The 24,736-nt window shown below is 41.2% G+C and overlaps 1 protein-coding gene across 4 annotated transcripts in view; it reads left to right on the top strand.

Moving 5' to 3' along the window:
* Nucleotides 1-1,040: 1,040 nt before the first annotated feature.
* Nucleotides 1,041-24,736, top strand: part of LOC115459232 (pleckstrin homology domain-containing family G member 6-like) — a 40,802-nt gene continuing 17,106 nt past the window's right edge. Inside the window, exons 1-8 of one of the 4 annotated variants that reach the window (XM_030189089.1) lie at nucleotides 1,041-1,549; nucleotides 10,275-10,605; nucleotides 11,344-11,499; nucleotides 18,108-18,269; nucleotides 18,688-18,783; nucleotides 18,905-18,955; nucleotides 23,295-23,444; nucleotides 24,452-24,562. In XM_030189089.1, the coding sequence (XP_030044949.1) occupies nucleotides 10,339-10,605; nucleotides 11,344-11,499; nucleotides 18,108-18,269; nucleotides 18,688-18,783; nucleotides 18,905-18,955; nucleotides 23,295-23,444; nucleotides 24,452-24,562 (993 nt within the window). In that variant the 5' untranslated portion in view covers nucleotides 1,041-1,549; nucleotides 10,275-10,338. Of the gene's footprint in view, nucleotides 1,550-10,274; nucleotides 10,606-11,343; nucleotides 11,500-18,107; nucleotides 18,270-18,687; nucleotides 18,784-18,904; nucleotides 18,956-23,294; nucleotides 23,445-24,451; nucleotides 24,563-24,736 lie in introns of those variants that run through there. The other 3 variants (XM_030189088.1, XM_030189087.1, XM_030189090.1) reach the window with 3 other exon arrangements.

The raw sequence follows: 24,736 nt of genomic DNA, 5'->3' as shown, positions 1-24,736 counted from the left end.
ATTGTTCCTCTTTCAGAGACTATTAAACCAATCAGAGCACCTGATAAAAGTGTTGGGGGCTCTTTTATTAAGCCACGTAAGTAGCTACGCACCAAAATGGAGTTACCGCCCGGCTACCGCATGGCTCTTGCAGTAATTTCAATTTTGGCGTGCGTCCGAAAAATAATTGTTATTTTCGGATGCACATATCAGACACGCACCAAGTGGCTTTTGAAGCGCGTAGGTCATTACCGCATGGTTACCGCTTGAGACTTTACTGCTAGGTCAATGGCTGACGGTAATGTCTCAGACCCAAAATGGACGCATGCCAATTTTGATTTTGCCGCACATCCATTTTCGGCACAAATTTTTAAAAAGGTCTTTTTTTTACAGGCACACTGAAAAATGGACCTGCGCACACCCAAAACCCACACCTACACTATCGCAGGCTGTTTTTCAGCGCACCTTAGTAAAAGGACCCCTTAATTAGCTTGCAATTACTTATTTTCCACATCAGTGACTAATTGTAAACATGCCTCACTTGTACTTTGAGATAGAGGGCTAAGGGTCTTCAAACATCGGTAAGGTGTTTAGGATCGTCTTAGTGAAGTTACAAACATTGCGTAAATCAGTCTGCACTGTCATTCTGGGAACCTTCAGCAACGACAGAAAAATGTCATCACATGCTGCTGATTCTCTTTCTTGCTCCAGACATTCTGTGATCACTGTCGGTGCCCATCAGAAAGTCCTGTCCCCATTGTGTGTTTCACTTAGACTGTCTGAATTGCCTTCTACATACACAGAGTGATGATCTGCTACACACAGAAGGGGAAGGGTTACATGCCTGCCAAAGTGGTGGTGGTGGTGGGAGAGTTCATAATAAAGGCAGGAACACAAACCAATGTGTGTGTCTGCATCAAGTGGGCTAATTAGAAATCTGGTAACAAGAGGAAAGGATTGTAAAAATCAGCCTGCAGGGGATTGGGCACAAGCTTTGACAAGTTCTAGGATATTTTTGTCACAGATTAATGCTCTATCCTTGTTAGACGTGTTCTGCTGCTCTTTCTGCTTGTAAAGCACAATTTATCCATTCTACAGGTGTGCTCCATTTTCACAGACTCAAGGAGCGAGCAGTTAGTGTCTGTCTTCCTGTTAATGCTGTTTTCCTTATCCAATAGGCATCAGGTAGCACTGAAACCTTCCTGTAGCAGGTGTGTTTGTCACACAAGCTCCAGAAGAAATCTTTTCTAGTTACAGGTATGTAACTTGCATTAAAAGCTCTCTTCCAGTTTTCTGTGCTGCTCTACTGTTTAGCTTGGACTGTGTGTCAGAGGTAAAGTGATTGATGACAGCTAGAGAACCTCAGATCAATCTCTGCCACTAACCAAACAAGGTCGGAGTGACTAACTTCCAGTGAACACTCCCTGACAAGTTACTGCCAAACAGAAAGATTTGTTGGTTATATCTGGAGTTTTCGAAGCGGAAACCAAGGAGAAAAATAGGTTTTAGCAACAGTAGAAGTCTGGGGTCACAGAGAGGAGATGAGGAGAGTAGCTGACAGCCTTCATTGGTGAGTATATAAACTTCTTGCATTTCATAATCCCTCACGTATAAAAATAGCCACTAATTTCACTCATTTGTATTTTTATAGTGTCATATTTAATACATCAGTAGAAAAGTCTTTATTTATGTGTTATTAAACTGTATTTGATCTAATCACCAGGAGGGGGTGGGGGTTCAACTTTAATATGGCTTTCCCAGGTTGTAAAGCATAAGAGATATGGGGTAAGACTCTGCCCCCTACAGGGCAGTTGGAAAAATTGTGCCCAAACTGACTGGGAAGGGCAACATGGGGCCCGGGCTGGTTACCCTCTTTGCCCATCTCTTGAGATATTCTTGAACCTCTACACAAATTAATTATATGCTGTCAGATGAAGGGCCCAATAAATAAAATAAAAACTCAATGTGCAGGGATTAATAGTCCATAACAACAAAAATCTCAGCAAACAAACTACGTTACTAGTCACTACTATCAAAACAACTTTTGCTCTTTTAAACGGATCTTCAGATATCCGGGCAAATATACTGCATTCCACAAAACTCATTCGTCATTGATCCATTTTTAGCCACTTTTTAACAAGATGTAATTTAATATGAAAATATCATACAGCTACTTAGCTTTCCAAAAATGGAGGTTTCAACTACTTTCTCAGGGTAGAGGTCTGAGACATTATATTGCTTCTAACTCAGTTTTATATTTAACCCCTAGAGGCAACAGAAATTGTAGATTCAGATAATGCCGCAAGTTAGATTCATAGCTCTTACCTAAGAACATAACCATAGATATCAGCCAGTGAAGCTTTATAAGTAGAGGTTTAGCACTCTCAAATCTACAAGTTACAGTAGTCCAAATGACCCAATGTAAGTTTTTGTACTATCAAGCGAAAAACATCAACTTTAAAATATGTTCTTATACATCTCAGTTTCCATAGTTGTCAAAACACTTTAATGGATAACATATGGACATGAGGTTTGAAATATTTATTTATTTATTTTTTTATTTACATCAATTTATATACCGTATCTTATTGCTACTGCAAGACAGAACGGTTTACAATTTATAAAAAAAAAAAAAGCAGTACAATAAGTACAAATTGGACAAACATTAGAACTCCAATCATTACAGGAAAGCACAGCAAACCCAACAAACTAGCTACATAAGATGAAAACAATATAACTCATGATTAATACCCCCAGGATTTTCAACTGTGATTAAAATTTATAGGTAATCCCATCAATTACAGCATTGTCAAATAATTTCAAATTACAAGAGTGAGAGATAAGCAAAAACTTGGTCTTCTCAGTGTTCTTTTTCGTAGGAATTTGTGTACCTCCACCCTCGTGGTGGTTTGGCTTGCTTGTGAATTGAGTGTATATTTAAATAAAGAGATTGTTCCTAACCTACGTCGTCTACTAGTGTTGTTCAAGAGCCTACTCCTCCTACTCCCCCTTTCCTCAGATTCATTTTCAGTTTAACAGACCTAGCCCAGGACTGGAGTCAATACAAGACCTGTTTTGTCTTAGTTGATATAAGTAAAATATCACCATCAAAGGAAATATGAGCAGTTATCTCATCCACATAGATGAAAGGTTGCAACCCCAAGGCCTCCAACCTAAGTCCCAAAGGGGCCATCAACATATTAAATAAGATTGCAGACAATGGGGAGCCCTGCGGGACATCACATATTAGTGAGCTCTCCCCTCATTTGTAACCTGATATTTCCTTTTGTGAGAAAGCCTCTAAACCGATCCAACACTGCTCCAGCTATGCTGAGCCCACTCATAAGATGTCATGATCCACCAAATCAAAGGCGCTTGACATATCAAAATGGAGCAGCTAAACTTGTCCACCCAGACTGAGCTCTGTCTAATCTTAGATACAGTTTCAGTATTATATCCTCTCCTGAAACATGACTGAGTACAATGCAGAATATCATTCACCCGGATGTTTATCCTGTACATACATTTTGTTATTCTATCAAAGATAAGTGCTTTGTCACTTATATATGAATATTAGAAGTTCATAATGATTAAATTGCTAAAAGATTTTGCATTTATTTTTGGAAGGTTTTTGTCGATGATGAAGGTAAGATTGGTTTGATCAGAAAAGCTCTTTAAATCATTTTGATTTTGAGCTTTGAGGCTTGTACTTCCTTTTTATGAATAAGTTGTGTTCCTTATGTTTATATTGCGTGGATTACTCTGTTTTTCTTTATTGATTTTGTAATTCCACACTCGGTCTGTGGTTTTTTAATGGAATATCATTTTGATCCAGAAACTCAACCAGCTGTGCTGCTAATATTCCCTCTATTATTTATTTTATTATTAGGATTTATTTACCGCTTTCTTAAAGGAATTCATGCAAGGTGGTGTACAATAAGAATAAATCAAACATGAGCAATAGACAATTACGGCACTAAAAATATTCAACAATACAAATTATGGCATATTATACTACTTACAATGTCAACACAATATGTAATGGAACATTTTAATTGACAGTGTAGGTTATAAGCAAAGATGGAACATATAGATAGGTAAGAGAGTAAGAGGAGTTAGAAAATAAAGGTGATTAATGTAAAGAAAATTGACCAAAAGATACAATCCCAATAGGAAAAAAAAAAACTTTACAGTTGTATTGAAAGATGCATATAAACCCCATAACAAGATAACTGTAGAACAATACCAAAATATGCATAATCACAGTATAATCACAGCCTACTCCTTGATACGCTGTCCTCACTTGGATTTCAGGGCTCTGTTCTTTCCTGGTTTTCTTCTTATCTCTCCCAGCGTACCTTTAGTGTATACTCTAGTGGATCCTCTTCTACTTCTATCCCACTGTCAGTTGGTGTACCTCAGGGATCTGTCCTGGGAGCTCTTCTCTTCTCCATCTATACTTCTTCCCTTGGTACTCTGATCTCTTCCCATGGTTTTCAGTATCATCTTTACGCTGATGACTCCCAGATCTACTTCTCCACACTAGAAATCTCAGCCGAAATCCAGGCCAAAGTATCAGCCTGCCTGTCTGACATTGCTGCCTGGATGTCTCAGCGCCACCTGAAACTAAACATGACCAAGACTGAGCTTCTCATCTTTCCCCCTAAACCAACCTCTCCTCCTCCCCCATTCTCTATTTCTGTAGATAACACTCTCATCCTTCCTGTCTCATCAACTCGTAACCTTGGGGTCATCTTCGACTCCTCTCTCTCCTTCTCTGCACATATTCAACAGACTGCTAAAACCTGTCGTTTCTTTCTCTATAATATCAGCAAAATTTGCCCTTTCCTTTCTGAGTACACTACCAGAACCCTCATCCACGCTCTTATCACTTCTCGCTTAGACTATTGCAACTTGCTTCTCACAGGTCTCCCACTTAGCCATCTCTCTCCTCTTCAATCTGTTCAAAATTCTGCTGCACGACTAATATTCCGCCAGGGTCGTTATGCTTGTATTAGCCCTCTCCTCAAGTCACTTCACTGGCTTCCTATCCGTTTCCGCATACAGTTCAAACTCCTCTTATTGACCTATAAGTGCATTCACTCTGCAGCTCCTCAGTACCTCTCCACTCTCATCTCTCCCTACATTCCTCCCCGGGAACTCAGTTCATTGGTTAAATCTCTCTTATCTGCACCCTTCTTCTCCACTGCTAACTCCAGACTCCGTTCCTTTTATCTTCCATATGCCTGGAATAGACTTCCTGCTGGTACGTCAAGCTCCATCTCTGGCCGTCTTCAAATCTAAGCTAAAAGCCCACCTTTTTGATGCTGCTTTTAACTCCTAACCCTTATTCACTTGTTCAGAACCCTTATTTTATCATCCTCACCTTAATATTCCCATATCTCTTGTTTGTCCTGTTTGTCTGTCCTAATTAGATTGTAAGCTCTGTCAAGCAGGGACTGTCTCTATTTGATCAGCGCTGCGTACGTCTAGTAGCGCTATAGAAATGATAAGTAGTAGTAGTAGTACAGTAACAAAATGACCTGGAAATCGGAAACACAAATGAGGTGATTAAATTTGCAGATGACACAAAACTATTCAAAATTGTCAAAACACATGTAGACTGTGAAATATATATATTTTTTTTACATTTGTACCCCGCGCTTTCCCACTCATGGCAGGCTCAATGCGGCAGGCAATGGAGGGTTAAGTGACTTGCCCAGAGTCACAAGGAGCTGCCTGTGCCGGGAATCGAACTCAGTTCCTCAGTTCCCCAGGAAGACCTTAGGAAACTGAAAGACTGAGCATCCAAATGGCAGATGAAATTTAATGTGGACAAATACGCATTGGGAAGAAGAATCTAAATCATAGTTACCTGATGCTGGGTTTCACCTTAGTAGTCAGCATCCAAGAAAAAGATTGTAGACAATAAGCTGAAATCTTCTGCCCAGTGTGTGGCCACAAAAAGCAAACAGGATGCTACAAATTATTAGAAAAGTAAATAAGACCAAGAATATTATAATGCCTTTCTATCGCTCCATGGTGCGACTTCACCTTCAGTATTGCTTTCAATTCTGGTCACCGTATCTCAAAAAAGATATAGCAGAATTAGAAAAGGTACAGAGAAGACCAACCAAAATGATATGAGGAAAAGCTAAAGAGGTTACAGTTCTTTAGCTTAGAAAACAGATGACTGGGGGGGGGGGGGGGAGAGAAATATGATAGAGGTCTAGAAAATCCTGAGCGGTGTAGAATGGGTAAAAATGCATCAATTTTTCACTTTTTCAAAATTTACAAAGACCAGGAGACACTCAACTTGTTGGGCAGACTGGACGGACCGTGCAGGTCTTTTTCTGCCGTTATCTTCTATGTAATTAAATTACATGGAAATACTTTTAAAACAAATAGGAAGAAATATGTTTTCACTCAAAGAATAAACTCTGGAACTCGTCGCTGGAGGATGTGGTAACAGCGGTTATCATATCTGGGTTTAAAAAAGGTTTGGACAAGTTCCTGGAGGAAAAGTCCATAGTCTGCTATTGAGATAGATATTGGGGAAGTCAATACTTGCGCTTGGATTGATAGCATGGCATGTTGCTACTATTTGGGTTTCTGCCAGGTACTTCTGACCTCGATTGGCCACTGCTGGAAGCAGGATACTGGGCTAGATGCACTACTGGTCTGACCAAGTGTGGCTGTTCTTATGTTCTTAAGTAACTTTGCAACTGTACCAAAAGGTGCCTATTAACCTAGATACAAAATAACTGTAAAACTGTACCGAAAGATGCATACACTCCCAATAACAAAATAAATACATTTACAACTGTATTCCCCCAAATACCACCATACCTAATACTGAAATTACAAACTACAGACCAATAGCATCTATACAGTTATTGACCAAGGGACTGGGACAGACCAAAGGTCCATCAAGCTCAGCATCCTGTTTCCAACAGTGGCCAATCCAGGTCACAAATACCTGGCAAGATCCCAAAACAGTACATTTTATGCTGCTTATCCCAGAAATAAGCAATGGAATTTCCCCCAGTCCATTTTAATAATGGTCTATGGAATTTTCCTTTAGGAAGCTGTCCAAACCTTTTTTAAACTTCGCTAAGCTAACCATCTTTACCACATTTTCTGGCAATGAATTCCAGAGTTTAATTACACGTTGAGTGAAGAAAACGTTTCTCCGATTTGTTTTAAATTTACTACATTGTAGCTTCATCGCATGCCCCCTAGTCCTAGTATTTTTGGAAAGCGTAAACAGACGCTTCACATCTACCCGTTCAACTCCACTCCTTATTTTATAGACTTCTATCATATCTCCCCTCAGCCGCCTTTTCTTCAAGCCGGAGCCCTAGCCACTTTAGCCTTTCTTCATAGGGAAGTCGTCCCATCCCCTTTATCATTTTCGTCGCCCTTCTCTGTACCTTTTCTAATTCCACTATATCTTTTTTGAGATACGGCGACCAGAATTGAACACAATATTTGAGGTGTGGTCGCACCATGGAGCGATACAAAAGCATTATAACATCTTCATTTTTGTTTTCCATTCCTTTCCTAAAAATACCTAACATTCTATTTGCTTGTGGAGTGGAGGCGTAGCCTAGTGGTTAGTGCAGTGGACTTTGATCCCGGAGAACTGAGTTCAATTCCCACTGCAGCTCCTTGTGACTCTCACTTAACCCTCCATTGCCCCTGGTACAAAATAAGTACCTGAATATTGTAAACCGCTTTAGTTGCAAAAACCTCAGAAAGGCGGTATATCAAGTTCCATTTCCCTTTCCCTTCCCTTCCTTAGCCACAGCAGCACACTGAGCAGAAGATTTCAACGTATCATCAACAATGACACCTAACATAGTAATTGACGGCAGATAAAGACCTGAATGGTCCATCCAGTCTGCCCAATTGTCACACTCTCTCCCTTTCCATAAGTTGGTAGAATTTCAGAAAAAGCTACCCCTCCCCCAACTCCTGAAAAGCTCTCTGTGCTACAAGTGGGGCATTTGTTCTCCGGTGGATAACATCAATGTTAGAACTCTTAGAGGCATATTTTCAAAGCACTTAGGTTTCTAGGGAACTTTGGAAGGCTAAGTGCTTTGAAAATATGCCTCTTAGTCTTTTCTCTGATTATAGTCATTATTTGCCTGGCACTCCTGTAAGCTGAGGGTCCTGGAAGGCATTTGACTTTGTTGGGTCCTTTGAACTATGTTCCAAAGTTAATGCCTCTGATAATGGAATCCCCTAGCAGCAATAATTTTCTGGTTTGAGCATCTTTATTAGTGCTTTAGGACGTCTTTTCTTTTCGGCTACCGTCAGTGTTTCTGGTTCCGCCTCAGGTCTCTTTTCTTGAGCATCACAACACTCTAATGCAGCGAAAGAATTATATAGGGGCAGCAATTGTGAGGGCGGATGCTTCTGTGTCACATGTCATAATCTGCCTGAGCCTACTGTGACCCATCTATTCCTGGGTTGTCTTATTCTTTGAGGCAATGGTGGTAAACTGGTATGACTACATCACAGATGGCTCTCATCTACAGGAACCCCCATGCAGATGAGATAGCTCCTTCTTTCCTAACTCAGGAAATACTCACACCAACATTATGCTTGCATCTATTACACTACACTAAATTGCACTACTGACCGTAAAATTTCATCAGTCACAACCGTTCTGCACTGTTGACCACTATTTTAAATCAGCTCCTACTGCATTACACAAACCAACGCCAATATGAATATTAACAAACTGCTCCTAATAATCTATTTTCTCTCCCTAATCTACCACGCATTGACAACCCCTCTCTCAGACAACAATCTACCCGCAGTACACAAACCCTGCAGACAACTCAAATACAATACACCTGTCCAAAAAAATAACAACCAATTAAAAGGAAAACCTACTACACACAGGCACAATCAACAGAAAGGGAAGAAAGGACACAACAAATCCAGACACCAAGAGGATAGACAACTAATAAAAATTAACACATCGTCATCCCTAACCAACCCCTACCAATCAATCCAACTGGGCTACATAAATGCCAGATCAGTAGTTAACAAAACAACAACAACAGACTGGATCACTGCAGACAATCTCAATTTCTTATTCATAAGTGAAACCTGTGTATCCTTGTAGTTTGGTCCTATTTTGGTTTTGTAATACGTCCTTTTAGTTTGACTGATATTGTATTTGTATTTTCTTTGTAATTGTTTCCAGTTTTTATGTGTGTTTGTCTTTTTTCTTGTTCCGTGCTCTTTCTAGTCTTCTGACCTGTGTTTTTAGTTCTTTCAGTTCTTCGTTAAACCATGGTATTGAGTTTTTTCTATGTGAGGTTCTGGTTTGAAGTGGTGCTATATTGCCTAGTATTGTTCTGCATCTGTTATCCCATTCTTGAAGAAATTAGGGTGAGTCTGTGGGTGTTGTCCATTTGTCGGTATAGAATTGTTGCCAGAATATTAGTGGTCAATTTTGCCTCTCATAGTATAAGTTTGTTGTTTTTGTTGTGTCTTTTTTGTTCTCCAGTGAAGGGAAAGGTTTGCACTGTGGTGGTCGGACCATGGCCTGGCTGTCCATTTTGTGTCCATTAGTGTGATATTTGGTTCTGATGAGAATTTGTGGGTGACGATGTCTAGTGTATGTCCTTTGTTATGGGTGGGTTGTGTGTTTGGCCAGTGGAGCTCCCATAGTTGGAGGAAGTCTTTGCATTCTTGTACATTGCTTGAGTTAGTATCTTCAAGGTGAAGATTGATGTCTCCTACTATGAGAAGGTTCTGGGTGGAAACACAGGTGTTCGATATGAAATCTAGAAAGTGCGTTTGTGAGACTTGCCATTTGCCCGGGGGGTCTGTAAAACAGTGTGTGTGGGCATGATTTGAGGGATATGTCTCCAAAGAGCAGGTCTTGTTCTATCACAACCCACTATCATCAATTTGCTCTTTGTCCTCTTCCTTCTATTTCAGCTCATTCTCTCTCCTCTTGCTGTTCATCATCTTTTTTTTAAATCTCTTCTTTCCATTCCTTCTTATGTTTTACATTATTTTCTTCTCCCTGTTGAACTCTATCCTTTCTCTTCCTTGTTCACCGTCTCTTTCACTTCATGCTCAGGCCCCATGTGTTCTACTAATAAATGGAGGAAGAAGATGGGAATCTTCTTCAGAGACCCCAGATATCCATCAGATGTTCGTTTAACAATCAGACATGCATTTAATTTTAAAGGAGGGCTTTATGCAGAGGAGCAGCAGAGAGAGAGAGATTTCATATGGAAGGATATTTTCTTAATTTCTTCCTCTAGATTTTGCAAGGATTGGTCAGCATGACTGCCTACCTGTGACTAGTGCCAAAGGGTTGCAGATCTAATGATCGGATTAGAAACATTGAGAATGTTTAACTCATCTAAATCCTGGACTATTCCACATGAAGCCCCTAATGCCATAGGGGGAGCATCCCTGAGACTAGGAAGCCCGGAAGAAGGCACCTACTTCCAAGGGCTGGTGGCGTCACGCATTGAAACTTATGAAAGCGACAGGCGTCTGGCCTATCACAGTACCTCCAACAGCCCTCTGCTAGATCCCTGGAACTGCCAAACTAATGGAAGTTCAGTAAACAAAGGTGTTCATCAAAAGGTAAGAAGTTATATGAACATCTGGATAGAAGTCTTTTGGACATCTGAATAACAAAGGGTTTTGACCACCCATTTTGATGTACTTTTCATTTCTTTATGTAGTCTGGTGAATACTCAGCTGAAGATCTTACAATTAATTCCAGTCTTTGTTAGGATTAATATGTGTTTCTCAACTTTACTCATTTAATTGCAGAATGTTTGTCTCCTTTTCCATATTTAGTGGGATTTCTCCTTTATGGAACATTTTAGGCAGAAATACAAAATTCCCTCACCAGTATACAGGACTCATTGTCCCCTTATCTATGTCAGGGTCCTTGCTGGGGAAAGATATACAGGACAGTGATGATTTCAACATCTGTTAGCAACAAGGAGTAGGTCCTAGCAAGAAAATGGGGAAAAGGAATACCACAAAGAGAAGCACAGTGAGCCTCAAGATGGGATGTGGTAAACAACTTTATTAAGAGAACTGACGCAGGTCCTATTTCGACAAATTGTCTGCGTAAGGGGTCTATTAAAAAAGAATACATTTACAAACATAGCTAAATAAGAAAATCATGTACTAAATATGAAATCTTATAGAAAAAACAATATAAAATGTAACATTAAAAAAGGTGACACAAAGTATGCACAAGTCAACATAAACATAAACACATGAATGCATAGGTAAAACCAAAGCCAGTTAAATACTGCTCTTACTTTTGCTGCATCAAATCTTTATTGTTCTTTTCTTAAACTTTAGGTCCCAGCAAAACGACGGAAACGTTTACCAAATTATATGACCTTCTCCAAGAGCTCAACCCGCACCTTTTCTCTCTCTTCCCTAGTATTAAGTGATACAGAAGTAGAGAAGAAAAAAGGCAGCCTGGAACAAGAGAATTGTATCTCCAGCAACAAGGTGGAAACCTTTCACTTGTCACACTCTAACTGTAGGTGGCGCTGGTGCCTCAGCTTTCAGTCCAACCAAAGCGTTAGGGTTATTAGTGCATAAGTCTTGGGAAGGAGGGGGAGTATTTATATGGATATGGTGAGTATTGCACAGAAAGGGCCTTAGTTTGATTCCCAGGCTGACACCTCCACTTCTTGATTGACCAGGGTGCTCAGGTGGGTGGTAAGTTATGGGTATTATGTGTGAATGAAGTCTAGATGGATGAAGTCAGGGTTCACAATTACAGAGTTCTGAAAGGAGCTAAGCGCTGGGGTAATTGTATAAACAATTTTTTTCCATGGGTAAAACAGAATTTGTGTGTCTAACATGCTTCTGACTGCCACCTTTTGAACAAATGTTACTTGAATTATTATTATTTGTTGCATTTGTACCCCACATTTTCCCACCCATTTGCAGGCTCAATGTGGCTTACAGTATACCGCAATGGTGATCACCAATTCAGGATCAAGAAATACAGAGTGGTATTTTAGTAAATTTCATACATGACAAAGTAAATGAAGCAGTCAAGTATTAAAGATTCTTTCCAGAGTAAGAAATCAAGTGTTATTGCGTTAAAGTTCTGTAATGTGTAAAACACTTCCATTTTGTAGCTTCCCACTATTCCAGAACCAGGATGCTAGGAATTATTAGAATAGGGTTGCTTAAAAAAGACCAAAAATATTATAATGCCTCTGTATTACTCCATGGTGTGACCTCACCTCACAATCTCAAAAAAGATATAGCAGAATTAGAAAAGGTTCAAAGAAGAGTGACCAAAATTATATGGGAGGGTGCTAGATATGGTGTACTTGGATTTTTAGCAAAGCCTTTGACATGGTCCCACACAGGCAACTGATAAACTGAGCGCCCTCGGTATGGGACCTAAAGTGACTGACTGGGTTAACAACTGGTTAAATGGAAGAAGACAAAGGGTCGTGGTAAATGGAACTTGCTCCAAGGAAAAGGATGTTATCAGTGGTGTACCGCAGGGATCAGTCTTTGGGTCGGCTCTTTTTTTAACATCTTTGTGTGGAAAGATTGTCTGGTAAGGTTTCTCTCTTTGCGGATGGTACCAAACTCTGTAATAGGGTGGACACCCTGGAGGATGTGGATGGTGTGAAGAAGGATCTGGCAAAGCTTTAAGAATGGTCCAATAATTGGAAACTAAGATTTAATGCTAAGAAATGCAGGGTCATGCACTTGGGGTACAAGAATCCAATGGAACGGTACAGTATAAGGGGTGAAGAGCTTCTGTGTACAAAAGAGCGGGACTTGGGGATGATTGTGTCTGATTACCTTAAGGTGGCCGAACAGGTAGAAAAGGTGATGGTCAAAGCTAGAAAGATGCTTGAGCAGCAGGAAAAAAAATAAGAGGTGATAGTGCCCTTGTATAAATCTCTGGTGAGGCCCAATCTTCTTATATAATAAAAGGCACCTCCAACATTCTGAGGCTGACTGCATGGCTGAGGCATTCCTGCTCTCTGTATCCATCTTCTGAATTGACATCACGTACTTCCGGGTTCGTCACAAGCAGAAGTGACCAACCACACGAGGTTTCTCGGCTTCAGAATGTTGGAGGTGCATTCTATTAAATAGGATTGGTCAGTTCCTTGAAGCACAGCCAGAGCTCAGCGTCCTGCACAGTAACGTTCAGACACCAGAGAGAGGGGGGGCTGACACCAGAGAGGGGGGGAGGTATCTCTGTCACACACACACACACACACACACACACACACACTCTCTCTCTCAGTCAATGTCTTTCTCACTCTCACACACTGTCTCTCACACACTATGTTTCACACTGTATCACATTCACTCTCTATGTGTCACACAGTCATTCACACACTCTCTTGGTCTCATACACTCAGGCTCACAGAGAGTCTGTGTCTCACACACACTCTCTCTCACACACACTGTATCTGTGTGAAACACACACTCTCTCTCTCTCTCTCACACTGTGTCTCACATACGCACTTGCACACACTCTCTTTCTCACACACACACTCTCTCTTGCACAGACACACTCGCATCCAGACTCACTCTCTCTCACACACACACATTCGCACATTCACTCTCTTTCTTACACACACTCTCTCAAACATACACACTCCGAGGAAAACCTTGCTAGTGCCTGTTTCATTTGTGTCAGAAATGGGCCTTTTTTACTAGTTTAGATATAAATCTCACCAGATAGTTATACAAGATATGCATGCAATTCTGGAGACCACACCATGGAAAAATATAAACAGGAGGGAGTCAGTCCAGAGAGCGGGCTACAAAATTAGTAAGCTGTCTCTGTCATAAAACATATAGGAACAAGCTTAGGAACCTCATCATGTATACGCTGGAGGAGAGGGGATATGATAGAGACATTTAAATACCTCAAGTGGTGTCAATATACAGGAGGTGAAGGAAAACTCCACATGATGAAAAGAGGAAATAGACTTAGGAGGAATCTAAGAAAATACTCTTTCACCAAAAGGGTGGTAGATGCGTAGAATGGCTTCCCGGTGGAGGCGAGGACTGTGTCAGAATTTAAGAAACCATGGGACAGGCATGTGGGATCCCTTAGGAAAGAAAGAGTTAGTGGTTACTGAGGATGGGCAGACTGGATGGGCCATTTGGCCCTTATCTGACGTCATGTTCTATGTTTCTATAAAGGGGATAGAACTGCTCCCATATGAGGAAAGGCTAAAGAAGTTAGGACTCTTCAGCTTGGAAAAGAGATGGCTGAGGGGGGATATGATTGAGGTCTACAAAATCCTGAGTGATGTGGAGCAGGTGGAGGTGAATCAATTTTTCACTCACTCAAAAAGTACAAAGACCAGGAGACATTCCATGAAATTGCATAGAACTACTTTTAAAACAAATAGTAGGAAATATTTTTTTCAGTCAAAGAAGAGTTAAGCTCTGAAACTGATTGCCATATGGTTTAAAAAAGGTTTGGACAAATCCCTGGAGGAAAAGTCCATAGATGGACATGGAGGAAGCCAGTGCTTGCCCTGGGATTGGTAACATGGAATGGTGCTACTAATTGGGTTTCTGCCAGGTTTATGCCCTGGATTGATCACTGCTGGAAGCAGGATACTGGGCTGAATGGACCCATTGGTCTGACCCAGTACGGCTATCCTTATGTTGTGTCCATTAACCAGCAGATGGAGACAGAGAACTGAAAACATAGCTGAGACATATCTCTCTTGGTATTTAGTCCAGCTCCTTAGTATTTTCTAACTCCATCATGTGGATAGACACACTTTTCAGCCTCTGGTTCTGAGTGACTTTCTCCTGGTCCAGTTGGTCAGCTGGTCCACAGTTGAGCTTTGCAGGTGGCTTGAGTCTGCAGAGTCACATCTGGAGGTCTTCAGATCCCTGACTGTGGTGCTTCGCAAATTTACTTCTTCCCTCCTTTCACCACTCCCCCAGTTTCCTGTGGAGCTCTCCTTGACAACAACTTAAAAAAAAAAGGGAGAAGGAAAGAGGTTTTTTTTTTTTAGAGAGCATGGGGCAGAATATCAGTCCTGATCCTTTCTCATCTGGGGGTAAGACTTGTGGAGACTTTGAGCTTGAGGGGAACAACCAGCAGTGGTGAGTGGCTAAAGTTTGACTTGGGACCACTTGAATGGCTGCAAGTTCTACTTACTGCAGGGAGGGGAGGGATCCTCCTGACTCACTGCTTGGGACACATTGTGTTGTGCTTGTAACAGTCGGGGTGAATAGGGACTCCCATAGAGGCAATTAAGCAGTGTTCCCGCTGTAGGACACACCTGCCGGCATCAGGGCATTGCAGTCTGTGCAAGCTAGGAATCCTGTGGGACACGGAGGAAATGGTTAGCAGCAGCAGCACATCTTTGGATTTGGCACAGAATCTGAATATGCTGGCGTCTTCAGGCACTACAGCAGGGCCAATGCGCAGTTTGATGCAGGAGAGAGCAGGGACACCATTTTGTTGGTGCTGACTGGAAGTGAGGAGCAGATGCCACCATTTTACAGTCTCAAGACCCAACAGACCTTTCAGGATCTTTGTGTTCTCCGGAGTTTATATTTCTCTTACAACTGAAGCAGTGACAGTTAGAATTGCTTCAATGTGCTTCAGGTTCTTGCCCTGCTGTCTGTCTGGCTCCAAAGAGATCTCATTTAGACCTCCAGGAGTGGGCAGATGAGGCTATCTCTGCTTCTCCTTCCTTATCTGATGTGGAAGGAGCTGCTGATCTGAAAGTATTGAGGTTGTTTCATAAAGAGGAACTCAATACTCTTATTTCTGAGGCACTGGTAGTGCTTTCCATCTTAATCCATCATGAGGGGGCTTAGAGATCCTTCTAAGACTTTCCCGATGCATTCAAGAACTGATCAAACATTTTTTTTTCATGCACACTAAATGATGGCACAGAAAACAAATGTAAAAAAGGAGTTTTGAGCCTGATAGAAACGATATATCGACTAAAATTGATGCCAGTTGCAGCCAAGGATTGTTATATTTTGGTTTGTTTAAGTTTGACATTAACTAGTGTTTACCATTGCTAGTAATGAAGACCTAATTTCTCCTTCTTTATGCTCGTGGTGCATAAAGGACAGTTTTCAAATAACATAGTAACATAGTAAATGATGGCAGATAAAGACCTTTACGGTCCATCCAGTCTGCCCAACAAGAGAAACTCATTTTACATGGTATGTGATACTTTATACCCGAGTCTGATTTGTCCTTGTCATTCTCAGGGCACAGACCGTAGAAGTCTGCCCAGTACTGTTCTTGTAGTACGTTCTGAAGCTAACATCGAAGCCCCTTAAAATTTACACTCCAGCCCATTCCTATCTATTCAGTCACCGTAGAAGTCTGCCCACCTCCCATTTTGTTTCCAATTACCAGCGTCACCACCCAATCTCTGCTAAGATTCCACGGAACTATTCCTTCTAAACAGGATTCCTTTGTGTTTATCCCACGCATGTTTGAATTCCATTACCATTTTCATCTCCACCACCTCAGGTGGGAGGGCATTCCACATATCCACCACTCTCTCTGTGAAAAAATACTTCCTGACATTAGTCCTGAGTCTGCCCCCCTTCAACCTCAATTCATGTCCTCTAGTTCTACCGCCTTCCAGTCTCCGGAAAAGGTTCGTTTGCGGATTAATACCTTTCAAATAATTGAACGTCTGAATCTTATCACCCGTGTTTCTCCTTTCCTCCAAGGTATTGTTCAGGTCAGCAAGTCTCTCCTCGTACAGTTTGCAACGCAAATCCCATACCATTTTCGTCGCTTTTCTTTGCACCGCTTCCAGTCTTTTTACATCTTTAGCAAGATACGGACTCCAAAACTGAACACAATACTCCAAGTGTAGGAGTGGCCTAGTGGTTAGGGTGGTGGACTTTGGTCCTGGGGAACTGAGTTTGATTCCCACTTCAGGCACAGGCAGCTCCTTGTGACTCTGGGCAAGTCACTTAACCCTCCATTGCCCCATGTAAGCCGCATTGAGCCTGCCATGAGTGGGAAAGCACGGGGTACAAATGTAACAACAAAAAAAGTGGGGCCTCACCAACGACTTCCAGGTAGTTGCAGTCTACACAGACAGTGTGCTGCTGCAGCGGCTAAGAAAGCAAATAGAGTGTTAGGTATTATTAGGAAAGTAATGGAAAACAAAAATGAAGATGTTATAATGCCTTTGTATCGCTCCATGGTGTGACCGCACTTCAAATATTATGTTCAATTCTGGTCACTGCATCTCAAAAAAGATATAGTGGAACGACAAAAAGGATAAAGGGGATGGGACAACTCCCTATGAGGAAAGGCTAAAGCAGCTAGGGCTTTTCAGCTTGGAGAAAAGATGGCTGAGAGGAGATATGATAGAGGTCTATAAAATAATGAGTGGAGTGGAACGGGTAGATGTGAATCATACTTAGTAACATAGTAAATGACGGCAGATAAAAACCTTATGGTCCATCCAGTCTGCCCAACAAGATAAACTAATTTTACATGGTATGTGATACTTTATACCCGAGTTTGATTTGTTCTTGCCATTCTCAGGGCGTAGACCGTAGAACTCAGCCCAGCACTGTTCAGAACTATTAGTACAAGAACTCTGCCCAGCACTGTTCTTGTACTAAAAGTTCTGAAAGTTCTGGAATCCCAATTAGTAGCAACAATCCATGCAGAACTCCAAAGAGTAACATAGAGTGGCATAATCCAACGGCGCCGGCGATCTATTTTGGCGGCGACGCAACAGCTGGCCATAACCGTATTATCAAAAAAGATGGCCTCTTTCTAAAAATACTAGGACTAGGGGGCATGCAATGAAGCTACAAAGTAGTAAATTTAAAACAAATCGGAGAAACCTTTTCTTCACTCAATGTGTAATTAAACTCTGGAATTCGTTGCCAAAGAATGGGGTAAAGGCGGTTAGCTTAGCAGGGTTTTAAAAAGTTTGGACAGTTTCCTAAAGGAAAAGTCCATAGACCATTATTAAAATGGACTGGGGGGGGGTGGTAATCCAATAACAATACAACTTACAATGTCAGTGTGTCTCCCTGATGTATAGGCAGATTGATCTCTTTATATTAATCTGGTCCATTTACACTTTTTATAGTCAGATAAAACAGAGGAACTGAAGAAGAAACTTGCCTTTTATAGCATGTTTGGACTCCCACGGCTTTCCCGTGACCTGCGAATGTTCTGGGAAATTCGTGAGGGGAATGAGACCAGCATCCGGCTGGAGAGTTCCTGGAGGGACATTGTCAAGGGACATGAGGTAAGGAACTTTGGTACATTCACAGATGGGTACATATGCTTATGTAGGTGTTGCCCCACCATACCCCCCCCCCCCATCCCTTCCCACTATAGTCCCACCCTAATCCTCCCCAAACAGTTGAGTTACCTACTGCCTATGGCTTCTTGCCACTCAGATTTTCAAACAGAAACCACAATGGTAATTTCTTTATGAAAATTAGCCAGAAGTAGCTGGACCTTTTAAAAACAGAATTTTGAAAACTGCCTCTGTTAAACATATACACACATATGTGCACACAGACACATGCACGCTCACACACTTGCATGCATACATACATACGTGCACACGCATACTGATTTTTTCATTCTGCTGAACTTGTGCTGGAAAGTTCTGTCCTAGTTGGTGTAACCTGATTTCTTCCCACTTCTCCTCCCTGCAGAGTATAAGCAGGAAGAACTCTCATCAGCAGGAGGCGATATGGGAACTGCTGTGTACAGAGCTGTCATACATGAAAAAACTCCGGATAATCACGGATGTGAGTGTGATTTACTGCTGTCTATTGCTTTCCTGAGACCCTCACAGCCTAAAATTCAGTCACCTGCAGAATGTTGTGCTCTGTATAATGTTTCAAACATTTTTTTTTTTTTTTACTCCAGCTCTTCATCTGCGGACTCTTAAACCTGCACAGTTCGGGCTTTCTGAATGAGGTATGTGTCTCGTCCAGCACTGCCAAGGTGGGCTGAGAAGATTCTTCTACACCATCAAATTATACATTAGAGATGGCAATAGCCCAGCCTAGTATTTTGGGTAGGTCCAAAGTTAACAAGGATGGGCCCTTCCAGTCAGGGCCGGTCTTAGCAAGTGCGGGGCCCTGTGCAGACCAATTTGGTGGGGCCCCATCCTAGCCCCGCCCTAGCTCCGCCCTCACCCTAGCTCCACCCCATTGATAAGATTATTCCATTTTTAGAAATTTTTTTTATTTATGAAATTTCAAATAAAGACAAATGAAGCTAAACTTGTACAAAAAAACTGATTGAAATAATAAGTACAATGCTATCATGAAACCTCTCCTCCCCAGAAGTGGAGTGGCCAAGCCGCGGGATCATCATGAATGATGCGGATGGTCGTCCGAGGCGAGCGGAGGTCGGAGCGGAGGCAGAGCGGGGCCTCCTTAGGCACGGGGCCCTATGCGGCCGCCTTGGTCGCCTCTGCCTAAGACCGGCCCTGCTTCCAGTTCCATCCCCCCCCCCACACACACACAATAGATATATAAAATAAGGGTTATTTTTAACCTTCCCCTCAGCTCCCTCCCCATCCCCATTTTCAATATCTCTTCGTCTCTTCCAGATCCACTGCCCACAGATCGGCAACTGCCCATCTCTGAATCTCCTTCCTGGTATACTGCAGAGGCGGCTGCAGTGATTCATTTTCAGTGCCTACACCAGCCTGGCAGGCTTCCCTTTGCCACATCCTGCCCTTGCTGACATCACTTCCTGTTTCCTTACTGGCAGAACGCAGCAGAGGGAAGTCTGCTGGATCGGCGCAGGAAGCCAAAATGAATTAGTGCGGCTGCCTCTAAGGTAGTTCAGAGACAGGGGCAGATACCAGGCTACTGGCAGAGGAAAGGGAGAGAGGGGAGTATGGTGCCATTGCTGGGACTGTGCCACAACTGAGAGAGGGTTGAGAGAATTTGGAATTGGTTATTTTTATAAGGGTACAATCTAAGGTGAAACTAAACTGATTAGGAAAAAAATCTAAGTGAAATAAATGAGTATCTGCTTCTCCAAACCCCACCATGTGGTTGCCATGGAGGTCTAGAGGATATGAGAAAGGAAATCTCTTTAAAATAAAATATTTTATGCTGCTGAATATACATATAAGTTCCACTGCTGAAAATTCACAACTTTAGATGTATTTCATACACATTTAAAGCTCTATTTTCTGTTTAACCACCACAACTTGAACACGTGTTCAGTGACTGTCGCTGATCGTATTAGATTTTTCTCCACCCTCACCAAAGCCACATCCCTTTTTGCACACACAAGTCATAGATTAAGGTCAGTTGCACGCATAACTTAATTTAATAATGAGCTGCAGATCGGTGTTAACGAGCAACAGGCAGAATGAGCAATTATGTAGCTATGTGCCTTTACTCTGTATTCTGTAAATTATGCACTAACATTCCAGAGTGTGGTGTGGACCTGGGGGGCGGCAGGTCAGGCAGTTAGGCACGTGGGTTATTTCTATGCTTAATTGCCTACAGTAAAGCATGAGAATTTACACCAACCTTTGAGTTACGTTTCTTAATCTTATTGTTTAAATTAGTGTTAATGTATAATTCTCTGGGCTATTTCCAGTTCTCCTTCACTTTATAATCCACATCGAGCTGTCCAGGTTTCACAGAAGAGAAGCACTTATGTCGTGTCATAAATGCTGTACCTACAATTACACATGTAAACCTGGGCTTATGTTAGTGTCATATAACAGCAATTTCACATACAATGCTGGTGTAGAATTTCTGCTTGCCATACATCATCCCAGCATCTAAATTTCACTGACCTTTTCAGAGCTTATCCCTTTGATGCTGACAACAATCAGCAAAATGCTTTTAAATAGATAATAATCAACAATAATATTGTGGATCTTTGATCTTTACTATGATCCTGATAAAAGCACAAATTCTTTTCAGATGCAGTTCTAAAAATTTCCTCACTACTTCCTATTTCAAACAGGGCCAGTTTACCCATTAAGTAGACTACAGGCTGCCTAGGGTGGCAGCTTCTAGAACTGGCAAAACTGTAAATCCTGATAATCTGATAATCACACACATCCAAAGAACTATCAATCCATACTTCAGCCCACAGAGATGGAAAATTTAAAGTCTGATAATCTGCAAAACTGTAAATCCTGATAGTCACAGAAATTCAAAGTACTATCAATCCACTCTTCTGCTCATAAGGATGCAAAATTGTAAATCCTGATAATTCAATGAACTATCAATCCATTCTGCTCACAGATGCAAAACTGTAAATCCTGATACATTCACAGAACTATCAATCCATACTTCTGCTCAGAGGAATACAAAACATTAAATCCTGATAATTGTACAAATTCAAAGAACTATTAGTCTTGCTGGAGCAGCTTGAAGGTGATGTCTAAATTTGCCTTCCTCCATTCAGCAATGGCTGTCACCTCTTCTTCTAATTCTGCAATAGCAGCCACTGCTTTTGCCTTTAATTCTGCTTTCCTGCATGCACTGGCAGCCGCTGCTTTCTTTTCTTCCAGTTTAAGTTTCTCAAATTCTTTCTATGGCTGCTTCTTTTTCATGCAAACTGTTTGTGTACTGATGCAGATATTCCGGTTTGGACTGCTGGCGTGCAGTAGGTTCATGTAAATGCAGGTTTATTCCATTGCATATTACACATTTCATGTTGATCACATGCACCCTTACAGACAGTTTAATTAATGCAGTGTTTGATATTTTTGGTCAGATTAAATTCTGATTTGTGGAGTCTTGACAGATTCTCCTGATGAAGGCTGTCCAGCCGAAACACAGCCTGTGTTGAGTTTCTTTGTCTGGGACTTATATCTACATGTTCTTTACCCATTAAAGGAACTTTTTTGCAACATTTGGTCATCTTCCATTCTTGATGTGGTTTACTTACATTTTGTGTGGAAGTTTTCTGGTTTTCTCTTGTCTTTGACTATCCAGTGTGCATTCCATATCATCCACTATTTCTTCCTCCCCATAAGGGTCCCACATGCCTGTCCCATGCTTTCTTGAATTCAGATACAGTCCTTGTCTCCATCACCTCCACCGGGAGGTCGTTCCACGCATCCACCACCCTTTCCGTAAATAAATCTTTTGTTGGATTATTTTTTAGTCTGTCCCCCTTCAACTTCATCTTATGCCCTCTTGGTTCCAAAGTTTCCTTTCAAGTGAAAGAGACCTGCCTCCTGTGAATTTATATTATGGAGATATTTAAATGTCTCAATAATATCTCAACTCTCTCATCTTTCTTCCAAGGAATACATATTGAGGTTTGTTAATCTGTCTTTATATGCTTTATGATAAACACCACTGACCATTTTAGTAGCCACCCTCCGGACCGACTCCATCCTGTTTATATCTTTGTGTGTAAATGTTTGCAATATGCGTATTCCGTGTGGAAATGCTTGCAGTGTGCGCATTCCGTGTGGAAATGTTTACAATATGCATATTCCATGTGGAAATGCTTGCAGTGTGCGCATTCCGTGTGGAAATGTTTACAATATGCATATTCCATGTGGAAATGTTTGCAATGTGTGCATTCCATGTGGAAATGTTTACAGTGTGCGCATTCCGTGTGGAAATGTTTACAATATGCGTATTCCATGTGGAAATGTTTGCAATGTGTGCATTCTGTGTGGAAATGTTTGCAATTATGGTAAGACATCTTGTAGAAACCATTTAGCATCATATCTATGTTAGTTGAATGTTCTAATGCTGCTTATTAGGTGTATCATTAGTATTATGCTAACATTGTATTATCTCTTTGGTATTTCAATTCCAATACTGTTAAATGTGTATATTTTTGGTACTGTTTCATGGTAGTTCTATTATTCGGTTTCAATTTACTGTTTTCAAATTTACTTTATTGTATTTATGTTTATTCTTGGTTATTTTACTATTGTTATGCTGTTAACAAAATTATAAGTTTTAAGTTAGACTGTACCTACTGTACACTGCCTTGAGTGAATCTCTTCATAAAGGCAGTTAATAAATCCCAATAAAATAAATATATGCATTCTGTGTATAAATGTTTACAATAGTACCGTTTGTGCACCTACATTTTAGGCACCTTGATAGGTGGTTACATCTATATTCGGTAATGTAACCTGGTGCCTAACTTCCTTTATCCTACTGTACGTCCTGCATCTCCTAATTGAAGCTATACATTTATACAATTGCATCCATATTCTCTGCACATCCCATAAGCTACATATTTTATCATCTTCTCTGTGTACCAACTGGATTTATTAGCTTGAAATGATATTATTTGATAGGTGCTTCCTGAACATATCTTTGGTAACATCCCAGAGATAATCCGAGTGCACCGCAGGTTCTGGCAGGAAGTAATGTCACCAGCACTGGAACATGTCCGCAGGACTGGGCAGAAGTTTAATCCACTGAGCTTCAAGGAAGGGTTTCAAGCGGTGAGTGGAAATCTTAGACCCAACCCTTGTAGGTTAGGTGTGTGTGTGCGGGGGGGGGGGCTTCAGATAGTGGCCCCCCTCCTAAATCATAAACATCCATCTTAAACACTAAATAATAAGACCATACACGAACTAGACAAAAATGAACTCTTACCAATTGACTGATCAACTTCTTTGATACTAATGAACAAATACTATCACTTCTATCCTTATGTCGAATATGGTCCCTCCATAGTCGATGACCCAATGTATGTTTCAATCCAATGTATTACTCAGGAACCTTCATGCAATACCATAATGCACGCTTCTCTACCATGTATGTATGCACATGGTATATATATATATACCATGATCTGTACCATGTATGCTATGATCCATCTATGCTACCATGTATGTATGCACCTTAACGTAATACCGTTTGTAATTCTGTTACCCGGAAGTGGCATCCGCCACTACGGCAAATGTAAGCCACATTGAGCCTGCAAATTGGTGGGAAAATGTGGGATACAAATGCTACAAATAATAATAATAATAAATGCTCCAATTACTGGTGTTGCATTGACTCCTGTTCTCGCACTGCTAATATGACTTTGCTAAGCAGGGAGCCTGTCTATTGCAGGATCACTCATAGACAAGGGGGGAGGGGTCACAGCTATGGCAAGAAGGGACAGGATCACATATGAGGCAGCTCAGGACAATGTTACAGAGGGGCTTAATGGGGAGGAATTGTAGAAGGGGTCCATCTTGAGGGAGAGTTTGAGCAGAAGAAATATCATGGGAAAGAGCTACAGATGGGACACTGCTTGGGGGGGGGGGGTTGACCTGGATTGGCCACTGTCGGTGACAGGATGCTGGGCTAGATGGACCTTTGGTCTTTCCCAGTATGGCTGTACTTATGTACTTATGTACTTATGAGTAGTTGCACCATATGGGAGGGGGTGCAGGGGTCAAAGCCCTTCTCGCCATCTCTTGTAACTTGTCTCTGATTTCTTCTTTTCTGCATCCAGTTTTCAGGTCACTTTGATCCCTATGTCATTTACTGCCTGGAGGTGAAGAAGAAGATGGAATTTGTGCGTCTCCATTTTTGTGAGAATGAATTCTTTAAGATCTTTGTATTAGTAAGTGTCTGATAAATTTCCTATTGAATCTTCTTGCTCAATTTCTATGATCTCGCTATAGTGTCTAACTTTTTATATGAAGGGTTATATATAGGTCATTTCAAATCACTGAGAGGGCCAAATGAGGACGAGATTCCCCTCAAAGATAAGTTTTTAGACTGGATAAGGGGGAAA

This window comes from Microcaecilia unicolor, unplaced genomic scaffold (assembly GCF_901765095.1).
Source record: "Microcaecilia unicolor unplaced genomic scaffold, aMicUni1.1, whole genome shotgun sequence".
In the NCBI taxonomy this organism is placed as follows: Eukaryota; Metazoa; Chordata; class Amphibia; order Gymnophiona; family Siphonopidae; genus Microcaecilia; species Microcaecilia unicolor.
Note: the sequence above shows the minus strand (reverse complement) of the source record. Positions and strands in the feature narration are given on the sequence as shown.